This window comes from Pan troglodytes, chromosome 10 (genome assembly GCF_028858775.2).
Source record: "Pan troglodytes isolate AG18354 chromosome 10, NHGRI_mPanTro3-v2.0_pri, whole genome shotgun sequence".
NCBI classification, from domain to species: domain Eukaryota; kingdom Metazoa; phylum Chordata; class Mammalia; order Primates; family Hominidae; genus Pan; species Pan troglodytes.
The window spans coordinates 107,562,518-107,585,395 of record NC_072408.2 but is presented as its reverse complement, the minus strand read 5'-3'; the positions used below and the strand labels follow the sequence as shown (position 1 = coordinate 107,585,395).

General features: G+C 40.0%; 1 protein-coding gene across 6 annotated transcripts in view; it reads right to left on the bottom strand.

The window, feature by feature from the left end:
* ANO4 (anoctamin 4) overlaps positions 1 to 22,878 on the bottom strand; it is a 413,407-nt gene that overhangs the window by 370,749 nt on the left and 19,780 nt on the right. For all 6 annotated transcript variants that reach the window (XM_009426095.5, XM_009426094.5, XM_009426098.5 and 3 more), the window contains exon 3: positions 19,741 to 19,992. In XM_009426095.5, the coding sequence (XP_009424370.2) occupies positions 19,741 to 19,992 (252 nt within the window). The remainder of the gene's footprint in view (positions 1 to 19,740; positions 19,993 to 22,878) is intronic.

Here is a 22,878-nt window from a genome sequence, read left to right as displayed (position 1 = left end):
AACCTTGGGAGCATGGGAAACTACCCCAGCGGGGGAGGCCCAAAGAACAGGTTAGCAAAAGACACTGGGTGTTCCATGGGGAAACGGGCTCAAAATGGTACATCACAACCTTGACCTCTAGCACAGTTTCACCTGGCCCTCCTAAGAAATGTGCTAAGAAACTGAAAAAGTAGTTCATATTTACACTTCCTTTCAAGCTTTAGGCTTGGCATGTAGGTACCTTCTGTCCAGGGAATGAAGGAAGCAGCATAGCTCCCGTTTAGCAGGCATGTGGGAGGGTTCTCGGGTCTTACCAAGTTAGCTCAATCACACTGACCACATAACCCTAGAAGCTAAGCTGTGCCCAGTCCCTCTTGATATCCCTGAAGATGTGGGAAAGAGAAGAACAAGGAGAAAGAAATGACTGAGCCAAGATAAGAATTCATCATTGACTTGCTTTCTCCTGATTCTAGTCTCAGCCACGAAGATAAGAAAGCTCCAATTTTTCAGTCTGTTCTTAGTTGAACAAAAATATATATACTTCATCAGGCATGTAGTAGGTGCTAAATAAATACACGAAAGGAAAGCAACATTCTCACCACACAAAAACACCCACATATTGAGAGACTAATATGATGCAGCAGAAAGCATGTAAGATTTGGCATCCAAAAACTTGAGTTAGAGTCCATGGTCCAATGTGTCTCTGTGTAAAACACCTACCATCTCTAGGTTTCCATATCCTCAAATGAGGATACTAATACCAAGTGTGGTGAGTTAAATAGTGCCTCCCAAAATATATGCCCATCTGGACCCTCAGAAAGTGACTTTATTTTGAACAAGGGTCTTTGCACATATAGTTAAGATTAAGGATCTCGAGCATCCTGAATTAGGATGGATTTTAAGTCCAATGACAGGTGTTTGTATAAGAGACAGAAAAAGGGAAGACAGACACAAAGAGAAGGCCATGTGTAGACAGAGGTAGAAACTTGAGTAATGTTGTCACAAACCAAAGAATTCCAGGAGTCACCAGAAGCTGGAACAGGAAAGAAAGGATTCTCCCTCAGAATCTTCAGAGAGAGCAGAGCCTGTTGACATTTTTATTTCAAACTTCTGGCCTTCAGAACTGTGAAGGAATAGATTTCTGTTGTTTTAGGTCATCCAGCTGGTGGTCCTCTGTTGTGGCGGTCCTAAGAAATTAATATAACTCCTTTACAGGGTCAATATGAACATCAAACAGGATCATGTGTGGGAAAGCACACTGTCAATTCTTTAGAGTGATATAAGTGTCAGCTGTCATTATGGGATCACAACATTTAAGAGAATAACAAATCCTCTCAGGAACCAAATCCCAGACTTGCACCTAAGGATACATCCCCAGCAATTCTCTCCAGAGAGGACAGAATGCTGGTGACTAGCTCTAAGGTTATGCCTCCCCTTGCCTTGCTGGCTCCAGACTGCCTCACTCCACTTGCACTTGTGCCTTTGAGGAAGATTGGAGTGTCATCTGGTGCAGAAAGAAGGTGCCCACCTGCTCCCAGGCACCAGTCACATGGCAAGCATTACACACCAAGGCCACCATCTGCACTAACAACTCACATCCAAGTACAGTTCAATGTCAGCCTTACTCTAATTCTGAATGAGCCAAGACCGCGGGCAGGTGACTCTGGGGCCAAAATCTTTCCATGAGCAGTGCAATTCTGAATCAGAGCACTGCAGTTAGACAAGGTGGAGGCTGAAGAAGGAAGAACCTGTCACATGGCCCTCAATTGCCAGTCTCTGATCCAAAGAGCCTGTTTAGGACATTTCTGGGTATGGTGTGATCCTCACGATCTTTTCTGCCTTTTCTTTTTAAAGGAAGTTTTGAGTGTTGAATTTTATTTCTTTATATTAAAATCCACAGTCCTTGAAGGAGTGAACAATACATACAAATTGATCATAGCAGATGGGCGAAAAGAGTAAAATAGACATAGATGGATGAAGACCCACAGAGGAGGAAAAACTCCTACAGAAACCATAAAAGCAAAGGAATCCAAGAGAAAGGTGAGACAATTGCCCTTGATAAATTTAACGGCACTTTAGACTTTACAATATGCTTGTGTGAAAGTTGGTACTGTTCCCATTTTATAAAGAAGAACAAAGAACAGTGGGCAGGTTGGCAGTCTGTGTTCAGAGACTGGACATCCACTTATCAGGAACTAATGGAGCAAGTGGACTCAGTGGCCTTCAAAGGTTTTTTCCAATATTGAAATTCACTCTCCTTGAATGCAAAGTCAGCAGTGGATCCACCCTCCATAAAGTCAAGTTCATGGTATACGGTATCCAAGGCCTTCACAATCAGGCCCACCTTTGTAGTTACGAGAGAGAAAGAAGAGTATGTAGGAGTAATCGAAGATAATATTGGGCAGAGGCCCAATCATGAAGCATTACAGAGAATAAACTTTGTTCTCTAGACAACACAATTGGGAACCACTAAAAAATTTTACAAAAGGAAGTGACATACCAGATTTGCGCTTTAGAGAGATTAAGTCGACAGCCGTATGGAAAATGAGAGGGACTCCAAGGAAGACAAGTGACAAAGTAATGGTCCAGTCAAAGGTGACAAGGCTTTGAACCAAGGCAGGGAGATTGGGGATAGAAGGAGATAGACTCGACAGGCTTACCACCTGGATGTGAGGAGCAGGGCAGAGGACAGCCTATGATTCTGTCTTGGGCAACTGGGTACATTCACCAATTTTTATCTGTCCCTTCTGGAAAATGCAGAAGGGACAGATTTTAAAAACCGTCAGACTAACAGTTCCACATTTTCCAGAAGGGACAGATAAAAAAAAACTGAGGCAACAGGACGATTTTTGGCTAATCTGAATCAGAGTGCCTGCAGGACATCCCAGATGGAAATGTCTAGAAGGAAGTCAGAGAAGTTCAGGTTGGAGGTCTGAGACAAAAGTACAGAATACAGATTGCAGGTGAAATAGGGGTAGTGGTGGACAAGACCAGGAAAAGCAGACAGAGCAAGAAAGAAGAGCCAAGGACAAGCATTTGAGACACACTGACATTTAAGTGACATGAAGAAGGATTAGGCAAGGAAAAGAAGAAGTAGAACAGAGAAGTGGGACAGAACCCACGTCTGAAGAGCTTCAAGGAGGAGATCTCCCAAGAGTTGAAATATCCACCAAAGAGTCAGAGAAAACAAGTGAAAAAAACAAGTTGAGGCCGGGCGCAGTGGCTCATGCCTGTAATCTCAGCACTTTGGGAGGCCAAGGTGGGTGAATCACAAGGTCAGGAGTTTGAGGCCAGCCTGGCCAACATAGAGAAACCCAATCTCTACTAAAAATACAAAAATTAGCCAGACGTGGTGGTGGGCACCTGTAGTCTCAGCTACTCAGGAGGCTGAGGCAGGAGAATCACTTGAATCTGGGAGGCAGAGGATGCAGTGAGCCGAGATCATACCGCTGCACTCCAGCCTGGGCAACAGAGCAAGACTACACCTCAAAAATAAAAATAAATAATGTTCTATACATACATTTAAAATGGTATCTTCAATTTCTTCCTGAATCTTCACTAATCTGCTTATTATGTAGGAAGGCTCCAAGTAAAGTGGCATTTCAGGACACACAATATTGAAATATTGGCCCTTTTAAAGCTTTCAAAAACATTTTAACAGCCCTTACTATGTTGAAATTCGACACCAGCAGTATAGATGGATAATATAAAGCATTTAAAAGCACTTCAATATAACTTTTAAAATTTTGTAATTGCATTTTAATTAATAAGAAAAATGTATCTGACACTTGAAAAAATAATAAAGGTAATTAAAATAATGACACGTGAAGACTCCCTGACTTGAGATTAAAGAAGGAAAACTACTTTATTTCTCCTAGTGATAACTATTCAGAATCTCTTTGCAAACTATGTCATCCTAAGACCCAAAGATCCTCTAACAAAACAGTAGAAGACTCGTCCTCTGTCACATTCCCCCTAGCACAGAGAAAGTGGTTAAATGTTAAGGTTTCAAGGGACTTTGGATAGCAAAGGGAGAGGAGAGAACATCAGCTGCACTGTTAGCAAACTTGAAAACAGGTGAAAGCTAAGTGAGTGCTCAAACTGCCAAGAAAACAAATATTTGGGTTAAGCAGGTGCAAGCAAACTAGGAAGAAATTTGTTATTAGCTAAGACAATTAATGGTAATTAGATGAAGATAATAAAAAATGATCGTAATCAAAGTACAGGCATAGTGATCATTACAGCATTTTAAATTAAGGATTAGGGACACAGCATTAGCTTCAGGATAGAACCTAGACTTAAATAATCAAGTCATTTAATTCAATAAATATTGATCAACTATTATGCATCAAACACAAGGCTAGAGGGATCCAAATTCAAATCAGACATTTTCCCTGCATGGTGCTCACCATCTGGCAAGGCAGAGATACACACTCAACTATGATTCATGGCAGCTAATCATCTGAATAAGGTGCTATGGGATCACACAGGAAGAAGCATGGGGTATGAAGAAGCCCTTGAGGAGGAATCGGCATCTGAACCAGACTTTGGATTTCACCAAGCAAGAAAGAAGGGAAACAAGGCACTCCAGGTGAGGGATAAGCATAAGCAAAAATGTTAACAGTACACCAGGAAGAGCTGGAATGCAGGATGCTTGAGAGCAACAGAGCTAAAAAGATAGGCCAGGTTAGACCATGAGGGGCATGAACCCCACACTATGAAATCTGGACTCAAACTACAGGTTGCCAGAGATCATTGATGGGTTCTGCAGGTATAGAAGGACACACATTTATTTTATTGTGATAAAATGCACATAACATCAAATTTACCATTAGTGACATTCAGTACATTCATAATGTGCAACCATCATCACTACCCAGTTCCAAAACATTTTCATCACCACAAAAGGAAACCCTGTACACATTAAGCAGTCATTCCTCATTCTCCCCTCCCCTGGCAACCACAAATCTGCTTTCTGTCTCTATGGATTTGACTACTCTATTTCATATAAATGGAATCATACAAGATGTGGTATTTTGTGCCTGGCTTATTTCACTTAGCACTATGTTTTCAAGGTTCATCCATGTTGTAGCATGTATCAGTACTTAATTCCTTCTATAGCTGAATAATATACCATTGTATGAATATATTATACCACATTTTGTTTATCCATTCATCCATGGATGGACATTTGGGCTGTTTTTACCTTTTGGCTATTGTGACTAGTGCTGCTATGAACATTTGTTACAAATGTTTGTTTGAATACCTGTTTTCAATTCTTTTGGATATATACCCAGAGTGGAATAGTTGGGTCATATGGTAATTCTATGTTTTACTTACTGAGGACCACCAAGTCCATGATGGTTTATAAGCCAAGGAATCACAGATTCAGATCAGTGTTTTAGGCAATGACAACACGTGGTGGGGGTGGGGGTTGGAATAGACTGGGAAAAGAGTGAAGATAGGAAGGCCAGCCAGGAAACTACTACCCCTGCCCCGGCAAGAAAGTAGAAAGACTTGATCCATGCAATGACCACAGGACTAAAGAAAAGAGCATAGACTTGAGGGACATTTGTGAGGCAGAGTGAGCAAGAATTGATGAGCAATTAGATGTGGGAAGGGTGGAAGAGAACACTGTGTTCATAGGTGCACATTATATTGTGAGTTATGTGTTCACAGTTCACCTCCTTTGCTAGATACTGAACTTCTAAAAGAGAGAGTCATGTCTTAGTCACCCTCACATCCCCAGTTCTTATCATAGAACCTGGCCCAGTAAATGAACAAAGAACAATTTCAGTGTCTGGTTGAATAATGGTGCCAGCCATTATTCACAAGAGCAAAAGAACTGAGGGATGATGACTGCAAATGAGTGGTTGGTTAAAGATGACTCTTTGCTCTGTGTTTCAGAAGCAGGATGTATGATGACGCAGCTTGTTGAAACAGGGAACACAGAAGTGGCTTGGACAGGTGCTTGTGGGAACATGTGGGAACACGTCCAATAGACAACCAGAAATTCAGAGCTAAATATTAGGGGAAAAGTCGGAACAAAAGGCTATTTTTGACATGTACTGTACTATTGATAGCTTTACGCATTAAAATCTCTCATTTAGGTATCTAATTTCATGAATCAACTAAAACTACTATAGTATAATGCTATAAATCTTTTCCAGGGAAGAACTGAAAAATGGGAGTAAAAAATACAGTGTGGGTTATGGCTTAATATAAATTTTGCCTGTAGCTAGGGTGCAGGTAGGCCAAGGCACATCTCAGATATTGGCAGAGCAGGCTGCCTGCAAGTGTCTGCCTTCCTAAAGTGATGTACACTGAGGAAGAGAGGGCCTTTATAGGCAACTTCAGGTTGGAATAGGTAAAAGGAGGACAATCTACCCAGGGTATGAGGAGGACAGCATGATGTCTCTTTCAGATAAATATTCCTGGCCCAGCCCAAAGGACTCAGAACTGAGCCCACTTGAAAAAAAAATGGCCTCTTTGGGGTAAAAGAGATCATGTATGTGAGATAGAGAGGCTGTGATAGATTGTGTCTTTGGCCCCAATTATTCACAGTTCCCTAATTCCACAGCCTTTCATCATGTGGCTTAGCAGTGTTGTTCCACTGAGAATAAGACATTCTGCCCCATCTTTAATTTTGGGCTCATCCATGTGGCATGGCTTTGGCTGATGAACTATTAGCAAATACGCTGCCATCAGAAGCTTGGAGTGCTTGCATGATTGGACTGGCCCCTTCTCTGGCACTTCCACCACTGTCATGAGAATGTGCCAGGAAGCACATTCCTGTGCCTACTGGAAGAGGAGAGACTTATGGAGCACAGCTGAGTCATCCCAATTGCTCCCATTGAGGACAACCTAGATCAGCCAAGAGCCAGCCAACTCCAAGATACTGAGTGAGCCCAGCCAAGATCAGCAGAGCTCTGGCCAAGCCCCAGCTGATTCCAGATAAATGAGTAAATGCTTAATCCTGTATGCCACTGAGGTTTTGGGGTTGTTTGTTATTCAGTATTATCATAGTAATGGCTAATGGATATAGATCCTTTGCCACAGTTCTTCACTGACTCCAGAGATGTCAGAACTGCAGGGAATACAGAGCCCTTTTGAGGGATCACATCTTTGCCAACTCTGGGAGACAGTCTCATTGCCATAGGCACCATAGATGTTTTGAAATGAACATTAATAATCAGTCTCAAAGAGAAATAATTTCCTTGTACAACAGACCTCGCACACACACACATTAAAAAAAAATTGTGTGACCCCTATAAGGTTTCCAAAGGATTTCAGGTATTATATTATCTAGATCAATCTTGTTCAAATTATGAGTTGCAATTCCTTCGTAAGCAGTGACATCTGTTTAATGGATCTTGACTTGTACTTTTTGGGGAACAGAATGGAATGGAATGAAAAATATCAGAGTATGTAACAAATAATAAGAATTATTTCCTTAAATATTTTTTCAGGTTTGTGTGTGTGTAAGAGGGAGAGGGAGGAAGGAAGGGATGGAGAAGTAGTAGTAGTAGTAGGTCACAATACATAAATATTTCTTACTTTAGGTATTGTTCAAAAATGTTGAAAGCCATAGGCTAAAAGAAGGTAACTACATACCATTTTACTATTAACTAAACCTCAGCATCGAAGCCCAGCACAGGAAATATGAGAAGGAGACAGTTAAGAGAAGGGAGAGAAGGAATGCATGGGCTACAATAATTAATAGGAAAAGTAGCTTTCGCTAACATTTTAGGATTTGAAAAACACTTTGCTTATTTTATCTCATTTGAGTCTTATAACTGCACCATTTTACAGATGAAGAAATTGAGACTCAAAGAAGTTAAGTCTTTAGTGTGAAGGTAACATGATAAGTCACAAAGCTGAGAAGACAAGCCAGGTCTTTGTCTCCTATTCCACATTCCAACTATATCTTCGCCAGCTCCAACACATCCTTGAGATCTCTCTCAAATTACTACCACATCCTCAGTCTTTCCCCATCTTCAAAATCCAAATTAAATGCCCTCTTTATACACCCCCTAATAGTGTCCTTTGCCTTCACTGAGCTAATGAAATTTCCTTATTTGGGTGATTATTTCATATCTCTCTCTTCTACTAGCCTATCCCACTGTCATTCCATAAGAAAGGAGCCTTGTCTGCTTGGGTCACTCCAGTACACCCAGCACCTAATGTAGTACTGGGCACAAAGTAGGCACTCAATAAATAGCTGCTGAATAAATGAATATGAGTTACACGACCTGGGACAAGGAAAGTGAGCCAACTCTTCCATTCTCCAATTACAACCACAAATCGGTTGTATCCTTATTTGCCTGAAAAAGACAAAAACTGCATAGTTTCCAAAACATATACCCACATAACCAGGAGGAATAGTGACCAGAGGGTGTTTCCCAATCTGTTAGGTGCCTCTTTGCTGGAGAGAACTACAAACTGAACCAGAATCCAGATACTCAGCAGTTCCTGGGGGTTGGAAAACCTGCTCAGATTCTGGGCCTTTTTCTTAGGTCGGCAGAGATTTTCCATGCTTGCGGTCGAATTGAGAATTCCACCATGCTCTCCCACTTACTTTCCCGCGTAGATCTTTCTAAACACTTCACTTCCATCAGCTGATGTCATGGATGCTGTGGGCCCCATGGTACACCCCCAGCTGCTGATGGCTCTCGGCTGAATCTTTCTTGGGAAACTGCCCGCAAAGAGAATTCCCCAGGGTCACATTCATTCCTCGTGGCAGCTTGCATCCAGGCAATGATGGCAGGTTACAATAGCTTTGTTGTGGGACAATGTTGAAGGACTGTCCCAGCTCCAGGTATCCCTCTGTGAGGGCTGAGGCCATGTTTGTGCATCATCACAGCTCATATCTTCCCTCTGCCTGGTTATGCTTCCCTCCATCTACCACACACACACACCATACACACGGATCCCAACTGCTCTCCCCAGGAAACTTCTTGCATGCACATCTCTGGCTCAAAATCTATTTCCCAGAGAACCAGAACTAAGACAGCTAAGCTCCCTCTTGAGTCAGTACCATGGTTGCTGGGATTTTCATTTGGTTTTTAATATCAAAACAATGTCTATGGAAACGTTAGGACACTTATATATCACAGACAAATAATATTCCTGTAACAGGGCATAAGCAGACTTCCCACTTATAACTGGTGGTAAAGAAAATGTTCTTTATGGAGTGCTGTTTTGGGAACTCAGAGGCGTGTTTTGATAAAAACAGTATTGCCAAGAATCTTTAAGAAGAGGATTATTCCTATCCTTCAAAGCATCTGCCTGTTAGTGACCACAAATTATTTGGTATAATATTTTTTGTTACCTGTGTCTTGTACTGAATCCCAAGCTCCATGACTGACAGCATGGGCATCACTTGGAAGCTTGTTAGAAATGCAGAATCTAGGCCAGGTGTGGTGGCTCACGCATGTAATCCTAGCACTTTCAGAAGCCGAGGCAGGTGGATAACTTGAGGTCAGGGGTTCAAGACTAGCCTGGCCAACATGATGAAACCCTGTCTCTACTAAAAATACAAAAAAAAAAAAAAAATTAGCCAGGTGTGGTGGTGCATGCCTGTTATTCCAGCTACTTGGGACGCTGAGGCACAAGTGCTTGAATCCAGGAGGCAGAAGTTGCAGTGAGCCAAGATCATGCCACTGCACTATAGCCTGGATGATGGAGTGAGACTGTCTAAAAAAGAAAAAAAAGAAAAAAGAAAAAAAAAAAAAGAAATGCAGAATCTCACCACCCCTTGCCCAGACCTACTGGATGAGGATCTGCAGTTTAACAAGAAGCCCACTGGGCTTATATTGACACTAAAGTTTGAGAATCACTGGCCTAAACTATGAAGCTTCAGTATCATATTTTAACCTTATTGAAAATATAGGGGACATCCATTCAGTCATATATCAAATCCCATTAATTACGAAGTGCTATTGAAGCTATCTCTAAAATGTCCCTCGCATTATCCCTTTTGGACGATATTGTTAAATCCAAACTCAGGCTCTCTTAGCCCTTGTGGACCACACTTTGAGTAGCAAGAGTTTAGATGACTAGAAGAATGGATGACTTTATTGGAGCATCTTAAAGCCATCTGATTTTATGGCTGAAATATATAATTATTTGCAAATCAGATTCAACACAGCTGTAATTCAAGTTCTTCAGTCTCTTATATTAGAAATCCCCAAGTAACTTCACAGCTACATCATTAAATTGACTTTGTCTTCATCATTTGCCACCAATCATTCCCTGATTGATTGGTGTTTTCAGTCTTCTAAAACTAAATAACCAGCACACATGGAGAAAGAATGAACAGGACTCCGCTGGAATCGATAATTAAACAACAAGAAACGTTCTTGAATTCTGAAAAGAACAATATAGGCAAGTTTAGGAAAATAGGAAATTTGAAGAAAGCTCAGCAATGTATTTCTCTTAGCCAATGCTCTTGTCAAAATGAACATTTCCAACGATCCTCTTAGTTCTAAAGTCCAGGCGGTTCCCAACTTAGTTTTTCACAGAGAAGTAGTATACATGGAGGTTAAAATTCTGGGCTTGCTCACAAATGTCCATTAACACATGGAATGCACCATGGAAGACCAGAGTAACAGCCCCAGAGAACCCAGCCACCCTGTGCGGCAATACCTCTATTGATAACACATTCAGCACTCAACTTCAATGTGAAGGAGACATTTACCCCCAGCTCCTCTGGAATCAGCCTTTGCACACTGTCCTGCTGCTTGTAACACTGGTCCCTCACCTGAATAGCCTCAACTCAAATTTGCCTTCCCCCACTGTGACATCTTCTACCCAGCCAGCATCTTAGGAAACCACAAATCACCTTCCAAAATGCATAAAAATGCCCTACTTGTTACAATATCCTAACTTAAGTAAGTTAACCCTCATATTCACACTCCATATAAACCAAACCGGAAAATTTATTCCATAACATATGATTAAAATCTAAATACCTCTTCAGGGCTATTTTGACAAAAGGGAAATTTTTAAAAGCAGAAAGGGAAGTAGGAAGATGACATCCCATTTTTTAAAAATCATATACAATGCTCAATTAAAATCAGAAAAGGCAAGAGAAAAAGTAGAAAAAAAAAGAAATGGTGAACAAATGTAATAATAGAAAATGGTTACAAACATGGCAGATACTAATTCAACTATGCCAATCATCACTTTACTTGTGAATGGTCTAACGACATCAATTAAAAGAAATTGTCAGAATGGATAAAAACACTAGACCCAACTCTATGTTCTCTAGAAGAAACCCACTTTAAATATAATGGTTTAGAGACTTTCTAATTTATATTGCCCTGGTTTTTGTAGAGGGTAGCTGGTCTTCATTACTCTGTGCCACAGATTTAGCTGAACTAACACTCTAGCAGAAAGGCTCAGGCTGGCTGGGCACATGGTGTGCAAGCAGGGACAGGTTAAGGAGTGTCTCTCGGCTTCTCTACAAGGGAGCACATGAGTCTCCTGGTGAGGTCCAATTACTCTGCATCTCGTGGTCACATCAGTTGTTCAGGTTGCAGGGTCACTATTTGCGGCACTCTATCTCTGAAATCAAACCTCTGTTTCCTTTGGCATCAGTTCTGAAAGTATCTGGTCACAATTTGTTATAAGACATTGAATTCATGCTATCAAATGGGCACCTCTTCTAAGGTATTCTATACCCCAGGCAAATTCATAGCAACATAACATTGGGCACCTAAGTTTTCAGAGCTTGCATATATAGAGTACCAGTAAGCTCGGTAAGGTCACCAGGAAAGGTGAGTGAACATCTTCCCCCTCAAGACAAGACACCATGCTCTGCTCAGACCTTAGGTGCACAGGTAAAAGCTAGACTCCTGGGAAGTGATCTGGAACAGAAGATAGTCATTTCTCAACTCCTTTCCTGATGAGGAACATATTTGTAAAGTCCATAAGGAATGTTTGGAATTCATTAGTATTGTTTGTTTGTTTGCTTTTAAGACAGAGTTATGCTCTTGTCACCCGGGCTGGAGTGCAGTGGTGCAATCTCGAATCACTGCAACCTTCACCTCCCAGGTTCAAGTGATTCTCCTGCCTCAGCCTCCCAGGTAGCTGGGACTACAGGCACATGCCACCACACCCAGCTAATTTTTGTATTTTTAGTAGAGACAGGGTTTCACCATCTTGGCCAAGCTGATCTCGAACTCCTGACCTTGTGATCCACCCACCTTGGCCTCCCAAAGTACTGGGATTACAGGCGTGAGCCACTGCACCCGGCCTAGTGTTCTTTTTTAGAAACACAATCCCACCAGAAGACCACTAAAGGGAAGATGGTGAGGCCGGAGAAGGAGGGCACAAGGCAAAGGGAAGAGTTCTCAATGATTCCTGCTTATGGAAATGCAGGGAGATTATCAATGGTCTTGAACACATACAGAGGAGGTTTGATTCATGACATAATTTCACAGAGAGGTGGGGTGTAGGGAAGCAGGCAGGGCAAGTGTCAAAGGTGTTACCTGTAGTCTTAAGGGGGAAAAAAATCTTCCTCTTTGGAAAAAAATTCCCCCCATGTTTTTGGTTAGAGTATGGTTGGCAAAAGGCCCTTGCTAAAATAGGATCAAATGCATTAAAACCCATGAACCCATTATCAATGATTAGGGTACCAGACTTCTGCCACTAAGCAGAGCTTCAGAGAACAGGATCAGACTTTGGTGTAAGTCAGTGGTTCTCAACTGGGGGTGATTTCGCCTGCAAGCATACATTTGGCAATGTCTGAAAACTTTTTTCAGCTATCACAACTGACGTCTGTTGGGTGCAGGCCAGGGATGCTGCTAAACATCCTACAATGCACAAAACAACCCCCACAGCTAAGAATTATTCAGCCCAAAATGTCCACGGCACCAAGGTTGAGAAACTGGTATTAGCAAAAAAGAAAGGCCTAGGCGCAGCATGAGATACAATTTAGGGAGAGTTAAAGAATACAGAAACCTGAGAAAGGGGAAATCAAAGGTGCTAATCATACTTCACCAAGCACAGCCCTAGGAGAGAAACGAGAGCCCTGGGAATGCCGTAAAGAAGGGGACCCATTGCAAGGGCAAGGTACTACACACAGGACAAGAAACTCCCAGGGAGGAAGGAGAGTTAAGAATTGACAATGAACATGGGACAATGAGTTAGGGACCACGTCTTGTGCATGTAGGATGTTTAGCAGTATCCCTGGTGTCCACCCACTAGATGCCTGTGATACCTCCTGCCAAGTTGTGTCAACCAAAAATATCTGCAGACATTGCCAAATGTCCCCTGTGAAACAACATCATCCCTGCTTGAAAAATCATTCTTCTAAGTGGGATCTTTTGAATTTTTATATACATATTTTTCTTATTATTTCATCGTTTCTTCTAGATTCAAGATCATTCTTTTTTTTTTTTTTTTAATAATAGAGTCTCACTCTGTTGCTCAGGCTGGAGTGCAGCAGCACCATCTCAGCTCACTGCAGCCTCCGCCTGCTGGGTTCAAGCAATTCTTATGCCTCAACTTCCCAAAGAGCTAGGATTACAGGTGCATGACACCACGCCCGGCTAATTTTTGTATTTTAGTAGAGATGGGGTTTCACCATGTTGACCAGGCTGGTCTTGAACTCCTGACCTCAGGTGATCTGCCTGCCTCAGCCTCCCAAAATGCTAGGATTACAGGCGTGAGCCACCATGCCCAGCCAAGACCCTTCTTTTCTAAACTAGGTTGTTTAGTCATTCTTTCAGGAGGTGTGCATAGAATACATTTTTCCCAGTCTTTTTCCAAATAATTTCTTATGCTGACCTCCCTCTCCAGTGATCACTTAGCTGTATCTGGAATTCTGAATTGACCTTCGTTTCCTTCAGCACTTTGAAGATATCAAGCTGCTGTTTTCCAGCCTCTATCATTACTACTTGAAAGTCTATCCACAATTTGTTTCTCACTTGCAGGTAATGTGTCTTTTCTCTCAGGTTATTTCTAAGATGTTTCTGATTTTTGCTGACTCACCATATATTTACATATGGATATATTTTTATTTATTCTACTTGGCACTCATCATGTTTCTTACATCAAAGAATTTGTGTCTCCTCACCAATTCTGGGGAAACTTCCAGTCATTGCCTTTTTAAATATTCCTCATATATATACATTCTATTATCTTAAAGCAGGACAGAATTTCTATTAAATGGATGTTGAGCTTTTTCATTCTGCTTTCTACATTTCAACCTTCTCCTTCTTGTTTTTGTATCTCATATATCTCTGTACTGATAATGGGGTAATTTCTTCAGCTCTATCTTCCAGGCCTAGTTCTCTCTTCAACTGTGTCTAATATGCAGTTTCAATGGTCATAGAAAACATACTTCTTACATGCCAAGCTCTGCACTGAGCAAACAAGTACATGATCAAAACATTAATTCCTAACTCAAGAACTTTATTTACATCTATTATGGTAGCCATATGAAAAAACTGTATTGGAGTACAATAAGAGCAAAATTAAATCTGTGCATAAGAATTGCCACTGGAAACAGAAAGAATAACAAAATATGCTGAGGCAAAAAGGGAAAGAATTCACAAACTCTTAATTGAGTTTGAAGAATAAGAATATTCTAGGAGAAGAATGTAAGGAAAGGTATCAAAGTAGATGGCACAGATGTGCAAAATCATGAGCTTTTAGGGAACAGTAAAGAATCAAGTGTAAGTACTATGCTGACACATCTGTACAGAGTGGTGAGAGATGCTGGAGAGTCAGTTAAAATTAGTTAGGAAGGCCCTTATGTACCTGTACCCTGTATGAAGTGTTTAGACTTTATTCTATTGTCAATGGAGAAGCAACAGAGATTTTCAAGTGGAGGGCAGGAGGAGGTGGAAAAAGAGGAAGAAAAGGTGGGAGAGGGAGGGAGAGAGAAAGAGCAAAAGAGAGAAGGGGAGAGAGAGGAAGGGAGAGACAGAAAGTGAGGGGGAGTGAGGGAAAGGAGGGAGAGAGATGAATTGGGAAAGCTAAACTATGGTCATGGAAGAATTAAGATTCAGGAAGACTTGTAACAAGACTGCTAGCAGCACTAGTCTAAGGAGAGATAGTGAGAGCTTGAGCAGAAATAATGTCAGTAGGGATGGAGACAAAGCTTTGAAGTAGCAATATTTCTAAAATAGACATAATTAATAAGTTAGCCAGCTGGCTGTGGAGGCTGATGGCCAACAGAAGGTTAAGCATGAGGGGGTTAACCCAAAACACTGGATTAGGACTGTGGATGATGCAATTAATTGAATGTTTGTGTCTCTCCAAAATTCATATGTTGGAATCCTAATTCCAGCGTGATGGCATTTGAAGGTAGGGACTTTGGGAGGTGATTAGGTTATGAGGGTGGAGCCCTCATAAATGGGATTAGTGCCCTTATAATAAGAAGCCAGAGAGCCAGCTCACTCTCATTCTATCCTGTGAGGGTACAGTGAGAAGACCAGCCAGCTAGAAACCATGAAGACAGCCCTCACCAGACGCCAAATCGGTCAGTGCCCTAATCTTGGACTTCCTAGCCTCTTTTTTTTCTTTTCTGTGAGAAATAAACGTTTGTTGTTTAAGCCACCCAGTTGTATATTTGCTATGGCAGTCCAACTAACACAATGAGACTATGCCAGCATTAAATAGAATAATAATTCAACTTTGAGAGCTACCAGAAGGAAGTTCCATTTGGGATATATAAGTTTTGATAGTATGGGATATATCCGGGTTGAAAGTTCCAGTAGGCACTTACAAATACACATGTAAAACTTGTCAGAGAAATCAGACATGAAAATATGGCTTTGGGAGCATCAGTACGCAGCTGGGATTGGATAGAAAGGAAGGGAGTGATTGAGGATCAGCTGGGGATATAGGAATGACTAGAAAGAGAAGTTGTGAGGCGGAGGTGGTAGTGGTGATGGAAGTTACAAATCTTGGTTATCAAAAATTGCATGTTAACATAGACACACAGAAGGGAACAACAGACACCAAGGCCTACTTGAGAGTGGAGGTTGGGAGGAGGGTGAGGATTAAAAAACTACCTATGAGGTACTATGCTCACTACCTGGGTGATTAAATAATTTGTATAACAAACCCAAGCGAAATGCAATTTGGCCATGTAGCAAACCTGCACGTGTACTCCCAAACCTAAAATAAAAACTGGAAGGAAATAAAGTGACAATAGTTTTACTCTTTTTCTATGACACTTACTAAGCAAGAAGGAGTTATTTCCATTTTAATTTTTAAAATACCTTTCATGCCTTATTTTTGTCCTCAAAATATTTCTTGATTTAACCAGAATTCTTATAGTATATCCCAAAGTCCAGTATCTAGTAGCAACTTTTTGAAGTGTAAAGTTTCTAATTACTTTTCTCTTAAACCAAAGCTTATAAATTATTTGTAATGAATTTAATATCAATTAAATACTATCATCATTTACTTTTTAAAAAATTGTGTGTCAAACCTACTAAAAGTATCTGAGACAGAGATCATTTCCAAGCTTTCCTCCTATGGTTGTCTCAAATTTATCTTCTTTTAATTGAAGAAATAATTTAATAATATATTCTGCATTCAATGTATTTGTACTAATATTTTAGATATATATTTTAAAATATTGTAATACTATTAGTATTTTAATAATATATTAATTAAATAATTTAAAACAAAAACATATGTGATCACGTCTTGTGAAATCATCTTATCTTAACACCACACTGAATCAGAATGCTTGCCTTACTTGTCTGCCTCCTCCACTAGACTCTGAGCTCCTGAGATAGAGGCGATGCCTTACTTAATTTTCTCTCCCAAGGACTTATCACAATACATAACATGGAGTGGTAACTTAGTGTATATTGGATGGATGAATGGGTGAGTGGATGGATGGATAGATGGATGGACCAAGCTGGACACTGGAAACAGTTTTTCTGTCATAAGGAAGAACTACATTCAGGACCACTATGCAGTTTCACAAGTTGTTCACTGCACAAGGTGACAAGCAGGGTTAAGTAAAGTCTAATACAAGAGAATCTACTATAGAAGTTAGTCACACAATGAAGGGAGAGAATGATGGAATAGGATGGTGACAATAGCGAACACAGCTAAATAAAATGAGAGCTCAAGAAGCTCTAGTCATTTAGTTAGTGTTCTGCTATTAAGCATTCTTTCTAGGATTGCAGAATGGTGGGATTTATAAAATGGAAAAATGATTTTATAATGTGTTTGGGAAATTCTTAAACATAAGAAAATTCTCACAATCCATGAATAATTGTATAGTTATATTGTGCCTAAAACTTGTCAGCTCCTCTATATCAATCCAAAAGTTTATAGAGAAGAGAGATAGCTTAGAATTGTGAAGGGATGTCTGGCAAAGTCTGGAATTTGTAGGGTATCCTAGTATAGCTGAACTGACTTATCTCACCTCAGAGTTTTCTTTTAACTAGCAACAGAAGCAAAAAATTAAGTATAAATGAGTAATAAAACTGTATTTTTTAAACAAAATGAAATTAACTTTATTCTTTAAAACACAAATAAAAAGAAAGGAAACTATAAGCTTTCACACAAAAATACATATTAAAATCAACAATTTGTTCTAAAAAATCAAATAAATGTAATAATTGGCCTACACATAGTCATTGTCGAGACTTACAAAAACTATACCAGCATCTATAACTTTCTATGATAAAATGATTATCACATGCTTGTGTAGTATATATTTGGATGTCCAGGCTTACTTTGTTAGGATACTAATAGTAAGAATAATAATAAGCAGTTGCTTGGAACAAATCAATATTTTATTGCTAATGGAAAGTCCCCAGGAATGAAGAGAATTATAGGCTTTTGTTTGTGAAAACCTCCAAGTTAAACATAGAAACCTTTATCCAAAAATCAGATTGACTCTGAGTATAGTGCTCTATGGAGGAGAAAAAAAGTCAACTAAGGGAACCATGATAAAATGTTAATCTAGCAGCTGCCATTTCACACCCCTCTTTGCCAAAAAATGCCATAAGCTTTCAGCTACCCTGGGTTAATATATAAAGGAGGTACTTTATATATTAACTTCTGATTTTATTAAACTAAAGCAAGAAGAGTCAGCTTTCCTTCACAATAAAAGCAAAACCCAGAAAATTTTAAACTTACTATACAGAAACATTTTCAAGCCCCAGATAGTGATTTCTTTCCGCTGTCAAACTGACCTTCAACAAGGACAGTCAGAAAGATGATTACTTTTGCCATGTGCAGAGCTGATGGTATGCAAATGTTCCCCAGTGCTCTTCGTTACCAATCCCTGATATTTCAATTCAGCCATTTGACTAAAGAGCCTTTGGAGGGGGTCCTCCAGGTATGTTTGTGAACCGCAGGAATCAAAATCCCAGGAAGGAAAAGCCTGCCAAATGCAGATTGCTGAAGCTCATCCTGTACCATGGACACAGCATCCCCTGGGGTAAGACCCAGGAATCTTCATTTTTAACAAGTGCAGTGCTGATTCTTAACCTTTAGTGAAGTCTGCAATCTACTGCTTTAAAGATTAGTTTTGATAATCTGGAACTTCTGCAACCTCAGCATCTCACCTCTAGGTGGCAGCATCTATAAATTGTTGAGTGTCGTGGTATCCCAACATTCAAAGATTTATTTCCAGAACCAGAATTACACATTGGATTTGGCTGACTAAACCATTATCTCTAAGTGCTGTATCTATAGAAGGAAAACATGGCAGGATAGATTTTGCATAATTTAAACCTCCAACTCAGATTTTAGAAATAAAAACAATTAACTGGCCATCCTTGCATGGCCATTTCTGCAGCTATTTCCAGTGTGATGTAAGCGATAAATTTTAAGGCAGGATGTTGTAAGCATTCTTCTTGCCCTGACTGTTTAACTCATGACTTCCAAGGATCACATAGATCAGCAGTCAGCAAACATTTTCTATAAAGGGCCAGATAATAAATATTTCAGCGTTTGCAAGAGGACAATTACTCAACTCTGCCACTGTTATGTGAAAACAGCCATAGACAATACAGAAATGAATCAGTGTGGCTGTGTCCCAGGAAAACCTTATATATAAATACTGAAATGTGAATTTTATGTAACTTTCATGTGTATCAAAATATTGTTTAAAAACTTTCTTTCCAACCATTTAAAAATGTAAAAACTACTCTTAGTTCTCGGGCTATACAAAAACAGGTAGCCAGCCAGATTTGGCAGTAGTTTGCAGACCCCTGAAATAGATCAATTTGGTGGAGCAACATGAATTGGTATTAACTACGGTATTCAAAGATGACTTTTTGATGACTTTTTTTAATACACGAGTTTAGTCCAAGATAGATATCTTGTCACTAAATAGAGCATTCAATAAATTAAAGCCATATGACATATCTTGAAATTCTGATTCAGAGTTGATTTCTAGATAACATTTTACCAAACAGAACTAGCACTTAAGTCAAATATTTCTATACACATTCAACCTTCCTTCTGGTATAGCAAAGCTATTAAAGGCCAGTGAGAGCTGGGCATGGTGGTGTGCATGCCTGTAGTCCCAGCTACTCAGGAGGCTGAGGTGGGAGGGATTGCTTGAGGCCAGGAGTTCGATACCAGCCTGGACAACAAAGTGAGACCCCATCTCATTAAAAAGAAAAGCCTGTATGAACATAGAGGTATTGTTGGGGTCCATCACATCACACAAGCAGAAATACAAATGCAATTTATTCAGCAGGCAAATGCATGAAGGAATCTTATACACACCCAGTCCTGAATCTCCAACAGGAAGCCAACACTTACCTGTTGTGTCTTGACTCAGGGTTTCCTGGCTGCTACTGCTGTAAGAAGGCACTGGAGTGATAGACAGTGAGGCTGGACAGGACAAAGGTGTGGCCTGGTCAGTCTTGCGGGTGAAGGATCGGTGGTACACAGGGATGCCTGCATCTTTGGAGACGAAGAGAGGCAGATCTGATGGGAGGGTTGGTCTGCCTTCTACGTATGGATTTTTCCAGTGGGTAAGCCCAATTGCCACAGGCCCCGCAACGTCATAACCTGGTGAGATAAACATATTAGGTTAGTGGCAGCAATCAAAGCCATATAGTGTGCTTATTTTCATACTTCCCCAAAATCTTAGCTGTTAGTCAAACCAAATACCATTTGAGCTAAGAATGCATGTTCATAATAAACAGGCAGGCATCATCCCTCTTGATGGCTCTTGTTCACTTAATCAACTTATGTTTACTAAGCGCATGCTAAGTGCCCACTCTGCCTTCAAGGAGCTCAGAGTCCAATCAATAAAGGAAATAAGACCTGTCTTCATAATAAAAAAAATTACTTAAGGCCTACTATAAGCTAGAAACTGCAGAACTGATCTAGAATCCTCACAGCAATTGTACAAGGGGACTATCACAATTTCAGTTTTACAGATGAGAAAACTGGATCTCAACCTGGCCTACATCAAGTTCCAGAGGCAGAACTTCAGCACAGATTTGACTCCAAAATCTATGTTCTTTCCCATAAACTACAACTAACTACAGTACAAAGCAAGATGAAAGAAACCATTTTAAAGTAGATCAGAAACTGCTCCTCAGGAGTTCAGGGGAGGGAGGCTTTCTAGGGATAGGGTCTGAGACATGGGGAAGGTAACATGAATTTGGATGAACCTGGGGAATATTATGCTAAGTGAAATAACAGAAAATAAGTTTATGATCTCACTTATACACAAAATTTTTACATATATAAACTTTTATATATATATAAATTATGAGGATTAATTTACATGAAATTATAAAGATTTTATATATATACAAATTATATATATATAAAGATTTAGATATATATATATTTAGATATATATAAAGATTTAGATATATATATAAAGATTTAGATATATATATATAAAGATTTAGAGATATATATATATATAAAGATTTAAATATATATAAACAAAGAGTGGACTGGTGATTACCAGGAGCAAGGAGGATCAGGAGACGTAGGTAAAAAAGTACCAAGTTGTAATTAAGTTATGTAATATGAATAAGTCTAGAGATTTAATACACAGCATGAGAACTAGAGTTAATAACTTCATATTGTGTGAACTGGAAATTTGCTAACAGTAGATTTTAGGTGCTCTTACCACACACATGTTAAAAAAGGTAACTGTGATATGATGGTCATGTCAAGTTGCTTGACTGTAGTAATCATTTCACTATGTATACCAAGACATTATGTTGTGCACCTTAAATATATGCGGTTAAATATATAAATATATAGTATCTGATTCATCATAAACGCTTAATAAATAAATATATGTTCTTTTTCCAAAAAAATAAAGTCTCTAAGGAACTTTGGACTCTCTAAGATTTCAGGTTTTAGCATTTCTTATATAAAATTATAGCTAATTTATAGCATATACTTAATTTTGAAAAAATATAGTTCACACAGCTAACAAGTCTTTTTTGTTTAGGAAATTTCTACATCATTTACTCTGAAAATGGAGTTCATTAGCAAATATTTTAATCCGCATTATTGATATAAATGAGCTATGACAAGATCTGCATAATTATGATGGAATATAAATAGATGAGTCTCAATTTAAAAGCAACAATGAAGCCACAGTATTTTGAAGAGACAACCATCCCAGAGAACAGCTGATACCCAAAGGGCAAAGAATAGAAATGTCACATTGGCAGCATTGATAGCCTGCTCATCCTCCCTCACCCACCATCATGTGCCCTCTTGGGGAGGGAGGCAGGAACAGGGGTCTCAATTCCCACTGAACCCAAAATTGTGAAGAAAGAGATAGAAAGAACACCCCAAATTGTAAGCTGTCTTGAGAAAAAATAATGTTAACTATGTGGTTCTTAAATCTCTCATACATGGCTAAAATGGGAATTTATCTAGAAAATAAGGAGCTAATCAAGTATCTCATGGATAAATAGAATAGTTTTAGGAGGAGTCTTTCTTCTGTTCCCTGGATTTTTTGACCCCCCTGCTTTGGACAAGACATAGGTTCATCTAGGAACCACATTACTAGGAAATCCACACATATGCTATTTTCCTAAATGGAACACCCTCACAAATGTGACACTTCTGTGTGAGATGACTATTCTGTAAGAGAAGGACTGAAGTACAAGAAATGAAAGAAAACAAAGGAGATTTTAGAAAACACCTCTTGGATGATCCATAGATCTGTCCTCCCTCTAGTGCTTTGAGTCTAAGGTTGTAAAGTATTTTTGTTCTTACTATAAATATTGCAAAAGTGCTTTGCACTGGACAGACTGTGAGCAGTGGATATTGCCCATTGCCTATGCAGAATCATTCCCCTCCTCCCTCCCAACAGAGCCACAGCTTCATTTGGGAATCTGTCCCACCCCAGACAGCCTTGTGACCCAGGACACAAGGCTCCTTCCCGTCCTCATCCCTGTCCAAAAGCCTCAGGTGGGCCTGATAGGGCTAAAGATAATGCTATCTCCCTTGTCAATGATTGGCTCAAGGATGGGGTCTTGGGACGCAGCCCTGCCCAGTGAGATAGGAGGAGTCTGTCAAGGAGCTGCAGGGGAAAGTTTCTCAGCTCCTAGAGCAATGGCCTGAGGAGGGCACCAAAACTTCTTTCCCTGTGATCATTGTCAGGTCTGAATGCAGTTCCTGAAACCCTGCAGCCATGTGGCTGCCACCATGAAGATAAATTGAGAGAGGAAGGCACAGGGGAGAAGGCCTTTCACAATGTCACTGAGCAGCCTAATCAAGCCATCCTAAAGACGGGCCTGCCTCTGGTGTCCCTGTTATGTGAAATAATAAATTTCCTATCGTTTCAGCCAATTTGAGCCAGGGAACTGAAGCAGTATTCAAGAGCCTTCTGGTTACGCCGGCACCTTCTGGGAAGATTAAGCATCTGTCATACCCACCTCCCCTTCAGAGGTTAGTCTTCTAGGGCTG